A 15363-nucleotide genomic window follows, 5' to 3' on the forward strand; every position below is an offset into this window, starting at 1 on the left:
ACAGCCGCCAAAATAAAAGATCAATGCAGAAAAACCCCTGGATTGGTTATATAACGTTGGACAGAATGTTGATCCGGCCATCGCGTATATTAAGCGCATATAAGGTAAACGTTTTGCAAACGTTTTTTAGAGAAATAAAAACAGGTCGACGAATCGATGCGCATATTTTGCGTCTACTTATTTTTTGCGTCGACGTCATCGATGACCTCGACGCGTTGTCCCAGCCCTACTTCATATAGAAGAACAGCATGTTAATGTTTTAAACTATACAGGTTATGTAAGGTTGCATGTTAGTTTGATCAGTTTGCACCTGAACACCTTTTGCAAAACAGTAGTCAAATTTTCACAGTGCAAGTAAGCCATCTGTCCTCATTACAAATGGAACTAGAATTGTTATACATTTATTTGTGTACTCATGTAAGGTTTGCTGTGAAATCAAAGCTGTAACCTGTGGATAAAAAGAGCTGTCGTGTGACTTATCTGGCAGCGTGACTGCCCTCCTTTCACTGTTGGCTGACTGTGAGCTCTGAGTTCCAGAACTCTGCTAGTGCTGTTGGATTAAACCTTTGATACTGAGTTCACCGCAGCATGAGTAAATAGGGTCACTTTCACTCTATCCTGTAAATAGATCCCGAGATCTGATTCAGTGAGGAAGAGATGAACCTGTTTCTTAGCATGTGTGGTTTTGGTTGCATGGGTGTTGAATGGAGCTTCCATATATCTGTTACTCTCACCACGGTAACCAAGTGCCTCATTTCAGCAACAGACAAGCGGAAATCTGTTTTGATTTAAAAAAAAACAAACAAAAAAAAAAAAAACACATTTTTTTAGATATGTGTGTCCACTGTCTAGTGTGGTCCATCTGGCAAGTAGAAATAGTCCAGACAGTTACATGTCACAGCTTTACTTTGAGTTCTAACAGGCAATTCATCTGAGGATAGCAAATCCTGGGTGAGAACTTAGTTTAATCTCTGCAATCACTTCAGTTGCAGTTACACTACTGATGTGATGAATGAATAAGGCGATCACAGAAGAATTACGGCACTAGAGACATAGCAGAAGTATCTTAAATGCTTAATCTGTCTGTGTGATTGATTTATACTATCTATATTAAAGAAAAAAAAAGTAGGGTTTAGACAAAACCTTATTGATTTATTTAATTGTATTTATATATTCAAGGGTCTTTTGGTTCTTTTAAAATAAAACTTGATGCGACAACACCGAAGTTAATCCTTTCTTCCTTTTGATGTAGTTCTATAATTCCATATTTTTGCATGTATATTGTATTTTCATATTTTAAGTCACCCTGGTTGAGTGATTTGTTCTTAAAAAGGACATATTGTACAGTATTTTCAGTTTTGTGCAGTCAGTGTAAACGATACATTGTTGACTGTTTGTCAATGTTATATTGTAGCAGTCTTTTTCTCTCTACACATACAGTGCAGGTGCTCTCCGCTCAGCTAAAATTGTATAAGGGATAATGTACAGTCAGGCATAATCGTAATCACAAAACAAACCCTCACTTGGTGATCAGGACACCGATGTGAAGCAGAGAGATAAAAAAAAAAAGAGCTAAAAAATTATAAAATGATAAAAATTTTCATAGCAGTTGATATCGGTAATTATATTGCACAAATGCTGCAGCTTAATCACACATTTTTTTAATAGAATTATGTTCCATTACTCCTTTAATAAATGTAATATGTCTACATTAATAATATTATGAAATTCAATATGAATATCCCACATTTCTACTACAATACCATTGTGCAATTAGTGTTACTGAAGTAGTTCCATTGTAAATTATGGCAAATTTGTAGATTGACAAGCCTTCTGACATTATATTGTTTCATCTGCCTTTAAATTAGTTCATATCATTGAGTGATTTTGTGTTCTTTGTTGTATTTAAGTGCTTCATACTGTATTTCACAGCGCTGTTTAGCGCTCGCGTGACTGAGACTCATTTGTGAGTAAAATGCACCTGCTTTAGTGAGCTCGCGCTGCTGTTTGAACTTTGAGCCATGCAGATGAACTGTCTCTGTGGCGTGGTTCAAAGGAGTAGCGCAGATTTTTTTTTTTTTCACTCTTACTGTGTAAACATATATATTGAACATTTATTGAACTCTTGTTATTGTTTTAGTGAGGAAATTTATATTGCAATAATTATCATTATTTTATTGCCCAGCTCTAGATGTATATCTAGATGTTATTCACCTTATCACATGCCTTCTAAACAAATAAATGCACATCAAATGTTATAGTGTGTGAAATATATGTGCCGTTTAACTGTCAATATACAAAAATATTTGACTGCAGAATTTGATTCAACAGCAGTTTGATTCACCTCAGCAATGAAACAGACACTACACAAAAAAACACTGAAAACTACACTGTTTTCATAGAGCCATGTAATATTTTTCAGTGGCTAACACTTGAATGGAGGTGAAGGATATACGCTGCAGTAACAGTAAAGCAGCCCTACACAGGCAGTTGGATTATCTGGGCTGCAGTGGTCATGTATTTTTAGGTTTAAATTAAGCTTTTAAATTATGTTTTAGTGTTTTTTTGTTGTTATTGCAAACCCACCTTTCCATGTCTTTTCTTCAGTGTTTGTTGTTGTTTCTCTGTCTCTACAGAGCGTGGCCTGAGGCATGGGGGCGTTTTTAGATAAGCCCAAAACAGAGAAATACAATGCGCACGGGGAAGGAAACAGCCTGCGCTTTGGCCTCAGCAGCATGCAGGGATGGAGGGTGGAGATGGAGGATGCCCACACAGCAGCCGTAGGCCTGCCACACGGCTTGGATGACTGGTCCTTCTTCGCCGTCTACGACGGGCATGCCGGCTCGCGTGTTGCAAACTACTGCTCCAAACACCTGTTGGAACATATTGTCGCCGCGGGGTCAGCAGATGAACTGAGAAAGGCTGGAGCTCCGGCACCTGAGACGTCAGCCATAGAAGCGGTGAAGAGGGGTATTCGCACCGGCTTCCTCAGGATCGACGAACACATGCGCAGCTTCACAGACCTGCGAAACGGCATGGACCGCAGCGGCTCCACCGCGGTGGCTGTGCTGCTCTCTCCAGAACACCTGTACTTCATTAACTGTGGGGACTCACGGGCCCTTCTCTGTCGTAATGCTCATGTATGCTTCTCCACGCTGGACCATAAGCCCTGCAACCCACGGGAGAAGGAGCGTATACAGAACGCAGGTGGCTCTGTGATGATCCAGAGGGTTAATGGATCGCTGGCTGTATCCCGAGCACTGGGTGACTATGACTACAAGTGTGTAGAGGGCAAGGGCCCCACAGAGCAGCTCGTTTCACCGGAGCCTGAAGTATTCGAAATCGCTCGGTCAGATGCGGAAGATGAATTTGTGGTGCTGGCGTGTGACGGTATTTGGGATGTGATGAGCAATGAGGAGCTATGTGCCTTTGTGCGATCGAGGCTGGAAGTGACAGATGACCTGGAGAGAGTGTGCAATGAGGTTGTGAATACATGTCTACATAAGGTACAGCTCCTTGCTATAACTTTTGTGACAGCTTTTAACATAGCATGATTGTTTTGTCCTCAGGTGAGATTGTATCCTTTCTTTCTTTTTCTCCTTTAGGGTAGTCGAGATAACATGAGTATTGTATTAGTCTGTTTGCCAAATGCACCCCAGGTGTCAGAAGAAGCTATAAAGAGAGATGCTGAGTTGGACAAGTACCTTGAGTCTCGTGTGGAAGGTGAGAAATAGAAGAGTTTGTTGGCCCACCACACGATGCGTAGTTTGTTCTCACTAGTGATGCGCGGGTCAGGGTTTTTTTCCAACCCGCGGGTCCCGCTTTTATGAAATTATTTGGCCCGCCCCAGCCCACCCCGCAAATAAAGTACAATTTCCTGACCCGCCCCGACCCGCCCCGCGCATCGGGGATATCACGGAAGTTACATTGCTACTTAGACCTTCATATCGTAACCTTATCAATATAGGCTATAGGTAATTGCATTATGATGGTTCGTTCGTGAACAAATCTTTTAGGTGAACGAATCGTTCTCGTTTACATAATCCACTGACCATAGACAGTCTCGTGTGGAAGGTGAGAAATAGAAGAGTTTGTTGGCCCACCACACGATGCGTAGTTTGTTCTCACTAGTGATGCGCGGGTCGGGGTTTTTTCCAACCTGCGGGTCCCCCTTTTATGAAATTATTTGGCCCGCCCCAGCCCGCCCCGCAAATAAAGTACAATTTCTTGACCCGCCCGCCGAATGCATTTCGAAATGCCTGTTGACTTCTGCCGTCAATTTAAGGTAATTGTGGAAGTTTTTTCTGATGTTAAAAGTGTATTTTGTGTTTGCTGATATTCAGTTTTGTAGCGTTGCCTGTACCCGTTTAAACTTTTTTTTTAAATTTGTGTTTTATATTAGGCATATAGCATGTTTTTTTTTTATTTATGTGTTTTGTTAAACGCAATTTTGGCATTGCATGTCAGTGATACAATGGCTCCAAATGCCGCTCCCATTTAAAAGCAGGTGGAGATTTACTACTAATCACCGAACCAGCTTTACTGACGACAAGAGCATGATAATCGCATTTGATTATTTGTGCAGCCCTTATATATATATATATATATATATATATATATATATATATATATATATATATAAGGTATGTACCGATTAACCGCGAGCCGGTTGAAAATGTATTCAAATATGTGACATTTCAAATTGTTTGAGATACTAAACAAATTGTGATTCAATTAGGGGTAGTTTATATTAATGTATGTCTGAGGGGAACTTACTGTTTTTAGAAAAGTGTAGATGGTATTTTTTCCTTTTCATCTTGCCATAAGGCCATCCTTAAAAATATTCTTGTTTGCCGTAACCCGACCGACCCTGTCAATTTAGAACCGACTCAATTTTTTTTTTTTTTTGCTTTTAGTCCGACCGACTTGCCGATTGTAAATTTGCGTTAAGACAGACCAATTATTTTTTTTACTCTTCAAACAACTAATACAAGGCAATAAAATACTATTAATTATATTTAAGTAAGTATTGTAAATATATAAATTGCCTTGGCCTACATACAAATGAAGGCTATCTCATTTAATTAAAAAAAACCCTTGACGTCATCTGTGTTTACACGGATGTCAAACTGTGGCCTGTGCGTTCGCTTCGTCTCATACTCTCACTCACTGTCAGAGTCAACGGTTCGCGCTTGGTAATGATGGCTGCGGCTGCAGTAAACTAAATGTTCGTGGTCACTGTTCAAAGTCATACGGGTTCGGGCACCATAATACATCTAAAACATTCATTAAAACAACTCGACACCGCTTTAACTTGGCACAAAGTTCTGGAAAAACTGTGCCCAGGCCCCAGATCTTTTCCCATTCCTTCTCCTCTCTAGTCTAAAACCGTGACCGTGTCGACTGTCACTTTGTTTGAAAATCTATTGCACGAATCAAGCACGAATCAACCAACACAAGTCAAAATAGCTGTCAAAATAGCTGAAAAAACTAAATTCGAATTTTTTACTTAAATATGATCAAAATTCGAATTGTATTCGAATTTTAAATGCATCATTTCAGTTAGGTTGAAGAAAAGCTTTTTGCTTCTCTTCTGAGGCTCAAGATAGCGCATCAAGCAAAATATTACTGCATGTTTATTCATTAGAATACATGACTGTGAAAAAAACATAATATTTAAAATAATGTTTATGAACCAATTATTATTAATTAAGTTGTTTAAAGAACTATAAACAAAACAGCATCATGTATGCATTAGGGATGTTGCGGTGACAGATTTTTTCCACCGGTTAATCGATGTGTAAAAAATACGGTGTCACCGGGGTTGCGTGTCGGTGATTTCGGGTGGCCGAAAATGCGGTCGTGCAGACGTGCACACGTGCACACGTCTCAATTTACTTTCACTTTAATTAGCGGCAATTCAGTAGCAGTTGTTTGAATTAATCATGGGTTAATTTATTTTATTCTTAATAAAAATACACAAAACAATAAGACACTCGCTTGTATTACACACATCTTTATTGCAAAATGAATAATAACTTAACACACCATGCAAAAACTAAACAAAAGCACTTATGAAACACCTTTAAAGTGCATTTATTAACAAAACGAACCACTGCACACATTGTGCAAGTATCAAACAAGACTCGTTAAATAATTATAAATATTCGTTAAATAAAGGGCCTGCCTTTTTCAGCAAAAAAAACAAAAAACACCGCACAACCATCGAATATGAAACTAACAATTTTATACACAATTTTGTTACAATTTTAAATTGTAACAGTTCGCTTTGAAACCAGATCTTCCGCCATCCTTTGCCAGTTAGCTCGCCTCACTCTCCTCAAATGATAAATGAAATCGGACAACTGCTGCTTTACTGCGGCGCTCGTTCCGCTTACGCTAAATTACGAAGGCACGTAGTCACTAACTGAATTAAGTGCTTTATTGCTATAGGCTAAAACTTCAACACGATGGGGACGGTGCCGGTGGTCAAGTGCTATGACCGGTAGGTGGGTTAAACACCGTGTATCACCGGTAACACCGACTATCGCAACAAGCCTAGTATGCATGCATTGTTAAATAAAAAGGTAAAAAGTACATTTTTTCATTTAAAAACATGAGATGCGCGAAATATGCGTTCTGTGTGAACGGCTTGGTTTCAGTTTTGATGTAAACAAGATCTTCTCCACATTGATTTTTTTTTTTTTAAGTGGCTTCAACTGGATAGGCTAACATAACCTTATAATGCAATGACACATATATTGTCATCGCATTTCGTGCGCGTACACGAGGTGAAAGATGAGAAAGCAGATACTGCGTGTCGAGCTCGTCCGCCTTTGAAAGTTGTGTAGACACAGCTGTGCGCGCGGCCAGATGGAATGGAACCGAGCGCCAACCTCCCGCTCTCTCTCGTGAGGCCAATAAGGAAGTGACTAAAACTGCAATTCATCGACTGGCTGCTTGAGGCTGGCTGCAAAAGGGAGTCAGTTCCATAGACTCCCCATGTTAAAATGCCCAACTTTACAGCAGGAAAAAACATGTTTACAGCCTGGTTCAAAAAATGATTTTGGTCTAAATAGCTAATTTTGCCCTTCATGACAACTGTGAGGGGGGTGAATTTTTTTATAACTCATCCGTTTAAATTATATTAAGACTTAAAGTTCTGCATAATTAAGGGCGTAGCCACTTGAGTGACAGGTGGATTGCCGCTGCTGACACTGCCGTCGTGCTAGGTGGGTGTGGCTTCAGCAACTAGCTCCCGCCTTTTTGCCCATTTTTGATTGTCCGGCAGAGTCGCGCGGTGACGCGCTGCCAAGATGGCGACGGCCCAGCTCTACACACTTTAGGCTTCAAAAACACACTTCAGGAGACTACGGGTGACGTCACGGACACTACGTCCATGTTTTTATACAGTCTATGAATGGAACACGTACCAGGGCTCATAAGGCAGCTTCCTTAATGCACACCTAAAATTCATATGCGCATTCAAATGTGGATTTTTATTTTAAATTCGACGAATATTCGGAAAAAAATTTTTTTGATAGCCTAAGAAAATCGCCTATGCGATTTTTTTGTTGTTGTTGAAATTTAATCGTAAACACAGCCATGTTGAAGCCTGCAGTAAATGTTTTGCATTATGGCAGTCCACTCTGCTTATTGTTTTTCGAAAAATGTTGCACTCCTGTTTGTCATTTTGCACGTAACTTCACGCCAATAAATCATCAGAAATATTGGTATTTACCAATATATTAAATCTTTACATTCCTCCTGCCTGTTGTCCGTGGATTTACCTATATTTGGTGTTATTTGCGGTATAAAACTTTAGACATGCAAAATCGATTTTACAATCGATTCAATTAACACTCGTCACTCAAATCAAACCGGATTTTTTTCACAAAAGTGACAACCCAAGAAAGCAAAGTAAACGTTCTCTCATTTGTAGGTTGCATATATACGTAGCGGTGGATGCAAGTACCTCATTTTTTTTCTCACCTGAAATTCATGCAATAAACATGTTTTTGACAAAGATTTAAATTTGTTTGTGGTCTATATAGCCTGCATCAAAATGAGGTTTGCAATGATGCGACCGAAGGCACGGGTTGAAGACCCAGTCAGTGACGTCACCATATGCTAATTTGTTTAAATTCATATTTCCTATGTATAGTTTAACAAAACTGAAGTCATTCTGTTTTTGCTTCAGATTTTGAAATTATACAATCTAATTTAGATTGCTCATGTTGCATGTATGCAGCATCTTTGTTTGGATCATGATTAAAATGCAGTGGTTGCGTGCTTCTAATTTTAAATGGAAAAAGCACAGAAAAAGCCTTATTTTATTTATATGAAGAGATTAATTTATTTGTTACTTATTTAATTGATTTGGGGCTTGTTTTAAAATTTCAATTTAGTTTTATTTACATTTACATTATATTTAAATTTGTATATTAAGCAGACACTTTAATCCGAAGTAACTTACAAATGAGGACAATAATAGCAATCAAATCCAATAAAAGAAGAATAATATGCAAGTGCTATATTAGTATATTATTATAGTCTTATTTCAATTTCACAAAGAAACGTGCAGCATTTTGTCCAAGTAAAAATAAAAGGACACATTTAATTTATAATTTGCCTTAAATCTCATTTTGTGAAATAAAATCGTTAATCGATTGCATCGAATCGTGAAATCAAAATAGTGAATCAAATCGAAGTGTGACTAATGAATCGTTACATCCCTTTTTCATTTATTCATATATATATATATATATATATATATATATGCCAAGTATGTTGTATTTTGTAATTGACATCGAAGTGCGGGTAAAGTGAAAGTAAAATGCGCACAGCACGCGTTTACAAGCTATTTAAAAGATAGGAAGCGAGAAAAGGATGGAAAACTCACTCAAACAATCCCCTCCCCCCACCCCACTGTAGTATTGGTTTTACCGGTGTCGTCACGCATCGATTAGCTGGTGGAAAAATGTCCTCACTGTCACAACCCTATATCAGAGTTGGATAAAATATCAATTTAACAATTTGTGGAAAAACAAACATACAGTGCAATCTGTGCAGTCAAATTCAAAAAGAAATTGAATTGAAAAAATTATTGAATCAAATTCAGAAAATATCCCCTTCCTTAACACCATTTCTGTTCTGGTCTGGAACATGCGTTCCTGTCTCCACCCCCCTTTAATCTTTCTCTCTTCCTAGTTTAATATCTCACGATAGCCTGACACTGTTTCTTTTTACTTTTTTTTCGGCATTGGCCTTTCCTTGCTGTATTGTACGTTGGACGTGTTCTGTCAAATGGTTGTTGTTTTTGTGGGGTTTTGGGGGTTATGTAAACTCTTGGCATTGAGCTTTGGGCAAAGGCTGGGTTAATGTTGTTGTAATGTTTGGCTGGGCTCTGAGAGGGCCGGAGGGAGTCGTCTGCACTGCTGCTCTGGTGAGGAATGTGCTGGCTGAACATCTAACTGGCAACAGCCCCGGAGCGGTCCAGAGCAGCCCAACTGGGCCACAGGCTTTCCTACTAGAGGCTCACTCTTGCCTCTCTGTGTCTTTGCTGTTTTTTTCTTTCTTATGTCTTTATCTTTCATTTCTCTTTTTTTTTATATAATACTAGCTAATACTAGCTACTAGCCAGAGGTGGAAAGTAACGAATTACATTTACTCGCGTTACTGTAATTGAGTAGCTTTTTTGTGTACTAATACTTTTTAAAGTAATTTTTTAAATCTGTAATTTTACTTTTACTTAAGTATATTTTGTTTAAAGTATTGTACTTCGCTACATTTTAAAACACATTAATTATTGAGTAAAAAAAATAAATAAATCGCTCCCTGGAAACTACGTCAGTAAATAATGGGCAGGAGGGCAAACTGGCGCAAAAATCGCAAGAAAGATGCAGACGGACAAAACAGGCGTTAGTGGTGCAGACACCGCTGAAAACGAAACCCCGTCATATTCTGAAGTTGAACTCGAAGGAAATGAAGTGAACCCCTGGCCATATGTATGCTCTATTATGCAGTGTAAGCTGTACTTGCCTAGGAAGACCAAACTAGCAGCTCATAAAATCTCGACAAGACATCAACCCTTCGCAAGAATGTAGAGGTAAGCTAAATAATTGCATCGTTGCATTGGTGGTTAAAATGAAGCTTTGACATGTTAGCAAGAGGTTTTCCACAAATTAGCCAAAAAGACAGTGGTGAGGAGTGTGTTATATATATCGTCTGCGATAATATCATATTTTTTGTTTTAATGATGTGCGCGCGCATTTATGTTGCGTTCTTTAACTGTGTGATTCAGTCTCCTAAAATGCATTTAGAATGATCACAAAATTGAAGATATAGGGGCAGAAAATTCACATATTTATATAATTATATATATTAAATCAAAATCACACAAAGAAGGCCCTCTTTTCCTCCAAAAATCATCATGAATATATACATACATACATATATATAACAGTTCAGTAAACAAGTTAATTAAGAGACTTGCGTTTTAGACACAATATTGCCTTTTTTAGCTCTATTTCTACAACAGAAAATAATTCCAAACACAGCCACCAAAGCACAGTTTTGCGTCTCTGAGCAACATTAAAGTGTTTCGTTCCTGAATGAATCAACCGTTTAAATGATTCGGTTCAGTCGCAATGACTCACTTATTAACAGTGACTTGCTGACACATACTGGCCATTTTAATATCACATTTAAAGTATCTTTTGATTTTTTTAAATAATTAATTTCTTATCATTTCAAATGAGTATTCAACATTTTATGTCTTGTATATCAAAACATTATTCATGCATTTGTAACTTCAGGTTAAATGCATTCTTGTCCTGCACTAAACAGTGTAATACATCTAAATGCCACTTCCAATGAATCTTCTGCATTTCCTCTGCATTAAAAGATGAGTTTGTTGATACTGATTTGCCTGGTAACAGCCCAAATGTTTTATTATTCTAAATAACTGATTCCTTTAATTAAAAACAACTAGTTTGAGATTAATAGACCTATCCCAGGGGTGTCAAACTCAGTTCCTGGAGGGCCGTAGCCCTGCAGAGTTTAGTTCTAACCCTACTCCAGCACACATATCATGTAGTTTTCAAATAAACCTAAATGATTAGATGAGCTGGATCAGGTGTGTTTAATTAGGGTTATATCTAAACTGTGCAGGACTGTGGCCCTCCAGGAACTGAGTTTGACACCCCTTGGCCTGTCCCATTTTGACTCCCTCCCACTGTTAAAATGTAACTAAGTAATTTTTACTCTGAGTAATGTTTAAATGAGCTACTTTTTACTTTTACTTGAGTAGATTTTTAGACTGGTACTTTTACTTGTACTTAAGTAAAATTTCATTAATGTAATGGTACTTTTACTTGAGTAGAATATTTTTGTACTCTTTCCACCTCTGCTACTAGCTAATACTAGCTAACACCAATGCTCTACACTACTACCCACAATACATTGCTCATTTCTTCATACACATATACACAAAGTTGTCTTGCATACATTGTAGTGTTCCATTAAATGCAGCAGTCAAATATGTATTTAGCTTTAATCTGTTGTTTATCATTCCTGTTTCCTAATCAGAGCTCATTGAGAAAGCAGGGGAAGAAGGTGTGCCTGAGCTGGTGCATGTCATGAGCAGCCTGTCCCAAGAAAGCATCCCTAATCTCCCACCAGGGGGCGGCCTTGCTAGCAAGTAAGTAAATATCATGGTTACACACCTGCACAAACATGTTAACATGCCTAATATTAAAGAATCTGGAATGCTAACACAGAGTTTGCAGGTTTAGTCCTAAGTGCACTTGGCCCAGAATCGTTCTTTTTAATATTATGGCTGTTGTATTTCTCCGCAGGCACAGTGTTATTGAAGCAGTGTACAAACGGTTGAACCCCGAAAGAGAAGAGGATGGTGTGAGTATGAACAGAGTCTGGCTTTTTAAAGGTCCTAGAACCTTGTGGTATGATGACAACAATACATTTAGCCCCTGGTCTTAACATAAAAATGTAGAAATGTTAACTTCCCCTCGACCTGTTGGACTCATCTCATCATGAGACGTTGCCCTGTTCTGTGCCTTGCTCATTCGACCCATTTATACCTGGTATTAACATCCATCAACCCAGAGTCACTTAAGCCCCTTTCACACTGCGATTACAGAAAATACACGGGTAATGTGTCCCGGCAATTGTTCCCGGGTTGCTAGATTTTGCACTTTCACCATGCCAGTGATTACCCGGAATATGTGCTTGCATTTACACACAACCCGTAAAGGTCCCGTAAAGACACGTGACATCAGTGCATGATGTGTAATGTACGAGTTGAAAATGCTAGGCACATACACAATCACTTAAGTTGGCGAACGATCTCAGCTTTAGCGCGGAATGTGAGGAACTGATCTTTGCTTCGTTACCCTTTGCACATTTTTTCAAGAATGTTGATCTGCCTTCAAAAGACTCGTTACATGAGTCGCGCGATAATGTGCGTCATCACAACGACACAGCCTTTACGGCATTAGTTCTGGCTTTTGTTCAGACAGAGCTCGTTCCGGGACTGAACCAGACAATGTTACTAGGGCCCCAACCCGGGATCAATCCCGGAATCAATCCCGGGACGTGTTTGCGTTCACACAGAAGGCGACCCGGCAATGTTCCAGCAATTTTCCGGGTCCGACGTGCAGTGTGAAAGGGGCTCTAGTGTTACTTTCTCACTTCAGAGTGTTTGCTCTCTCCATCCCACTCCCACTACTTTGCTCATTTATTTACTGCTGAGAGTAAAACATCCTGCATATATCACAGCTGTAATGAGCTCATTCAAATGATCCGCTGCCCCAAAGCACAGCGGTTAAGATCACCACATCACAAACACTCCTAATGCATCCCATCACGGAGATGAGCTGACTTGGTTAGTGAGCACACAAGAATGTTATTTCATCAGCTTATTATGCTATTATGAACTCTTCAGCCATGTCTCATGATGATGATGTCACTGCTCAACGTGTGATTTGGCAAAACTGCACTCAGGTTTGCATGTTGTAAAGCCTCCATTTGGTTACCTGTCTTGTAGTTGTACCCATGAACATAAACGTCTGTCCGTCTGTCCGTCTGTCTGTCTGTCTGTCTGTCTGTCTGTCTGTGTGTGTGTGTGTGTGTGTGTGTGTGTGAGAGAGAGGCTCTGAAGAATGTGTCAGTTAGTTTTGAATGTTTAATTAGTGTGACACATTCTCACGTGTTGGTCTGGACACCAGTTGGACAAAGCTGGAGTTTTGATCCAAGTGTTCCCCTCTCCCCTATCCAAGAGAACTCAGATCTGATGTGTGTGTATGAGCGAGAGAGAGAGAGAGAGAGAGAGAGAGATGGTGTTCTCTAAGCTCTTGGACCCTCCTCATTCGGGTTGTCACAATACCAAAATGCCAGTAGTTGATACCAATGCCAGAGAGATTTCAGGATTCTTGATACCACTTTTGATTCCATAGCAAACTAATTTACGTAAAAATGCTAAAGAAAAAAAAAAACTAAGTAAAATACAAATTAAAATTAAACTGAAACAATGGAATGTTTGGGGTCAGTAAGATTTGTTTTTAAAGAAGTTATCCTTTGATTGGTTTTATACTTTTTATTACTTATGTGATTTAATGTGACACAAACGGTTTCTATTTCAAATTATTTCAAAGTTTTTTTGTGAACTTTGTTGTCTTAAGAATCCAGAAAAAAATATATAGTTTCCACAAAAATAGGAAGCTGTCCAACTGTTTTCAACATTGATAATAATCAGAAATGTTTCTTGAACAGCAAATTAGCATATTATAATGATTTCTGAAGGATAGCGTGACTGTAGTAGGCCTAGTGGCTGATGAAAATTTAGCTATGAAGCAAAAAATTAATTTTTTTTAAATTAAATTTTAGTAAGTATTTTACAATATTTTACAGTTTTCTTTATCAAATAATTGCAGCTTTGGTGAGTATGAAACATTACAAGTCTTACCAACCCCAAACCTTTTAATAGTATGGTCACATTCAAGTATAGCTTATAGAAAAGAGTCATTGTTTAAGTTAACATTAATAAAGAAACTAATTAAGAACTTTTTTCATGTCAATATTGTGGTTTGATTCATTTTATTAAAATAATAGCAGTTATATTTATATTTACATTTATATTATTTCAATTTTAATGTCAACTTGGTAATTTTGACAGACCTCATCAGTGAGTGATGTTTTGTTGGCTTGTTGTGAGGAGTAGACTAGATCCTTGTGTTTTTCAGTGATAACCAGTGAGTGTTTAGTAAGCTTTATACTCTGTCCACCCCTCCTTTTGTCAATAATTCATCTTTAAAGTACCATAAAAAAATTTCCACAGCCAGATGTATAGTTTGCAGTTATATAACTATAACCTATAGCTATAAGTTATAAGCCAAGGATGGTATTCATATCAAGAATAAACATATTTGAGGCACATTAAGAGGATGCTGCATATTAACAGAACTAATGATGTATGTGTTCACCCTTTGATTAATGCAGCCCAGCTGTTTTATTTGGTAAGTGGATTACTAATTGATAAATTGATGTTTTCTGCAGAAAGAGTGACTTGAGTTTGTTTGAACACAGCGGCAGAAGCTCAACTAATCTACCCCATATGTACTGACCTTATGAAAACAGCAGTAGAGAGAATTTTCCATTTATTTAACTGCTGGTTTGTGGCTATCCATGTTTGCTTTATGCGGTTTGCAGTGTGACCAAACTGTCAAAGTATAGTTATATTATATTATACCTGTTAAATATTCAAGCCCTGTAGATAATTCACTTCTTTATTTGTGTTTTACATTACCAAATCGACAGTGTTCCTGTCAATGAATGCAGATGACTTGTTTAACTTGGCTTTTATTTCAAGTCGTGCTCGTGCATGCTATATGTCAAGAAATGGCTTACCTAGATGTGTCCTTGAAAAGTAATCATATTAGGGACCAAAAATATTACTCACTAATCTCTAATCTTTTTCCATCATCGTTCATGTTAATGCTTTGCACATGTAACATTTTTGTCTGTGATGCAGATGTGTAACTTTGGCTGCTGGGAAGTGAGAGCAGGAGATAATAGTAGAGGGGGAAAAAAACCTTGATCCCATTGCTTTTCCTTCTCTGAATAATGCCTCATGTACAAAAGTTAATTCTTTGATCTCACATGAAGAAATAATTAAATAAGAAATGAAATCACAGTTTTACTTCTGCAAATAAAATATTACACAGAGAAACAAGAATGGCACAATTCTGGTTTCAAGGTTCAGTAATCACTGTAATGGTTAGCTGTAACGGAGTATGGGAGACCAGGGGCAGTTGTAATGTTGTGTTCTCACTGTCCAAGTGCTTG

The 15363-nt window shown here is 38.2% G+C and overlaps 1 protein-coding gene across 3 annotated transcripts in view; it reads left to right on the top strand.

Annotated features, from left to right (window-relative positions):
- The window catches only part of LOC132157226 (protein phosphatase 1B-like), a 58582-nt gene that overhangs the window by 39631 nt on the left and 3588 nt on the right, over positions 1–15363 (top strand). For 2 of the 3 annotated variants that reach the window (XM_059566477.1, XM_059566479.1), the window contains exons 2-5: positions 2637–3506; positions 3606–3723; positions 11590–11701; positions 11859–11916. In XM_059566477.1, the coding sequence (XP_059422460.1) occupies positions 2652–3506; positions 3606–3723; positions 11590–11701; positions 11859–11916 (1143 nt within the window). In that variant the 5' untranslated portion in view covers positions 2637–2651. Of the gene's footprint in view, positions 1–828; positions 952–2636; positions 3507–3605; positions 3724–11589; positions 11702–11858; positions 11917–15363 lie in introns of those variants that run through there. The other variant, XM_059566478.1, reaches the window with a different exon arrangement.

Source organism: Carassius carassius, chromosome 14, assembly GCF_963082965.1.
Source record: "Carassius carassius chromosome 14, fCarCar2.1, whole genome shotgun sequence".
NCBI classification, from domain to species: Eukaryota; Metazoa; Chordata; class Actinopteri; order Cypriniformes; family Cyprinidae; genus Carassius; species Carassius carassius.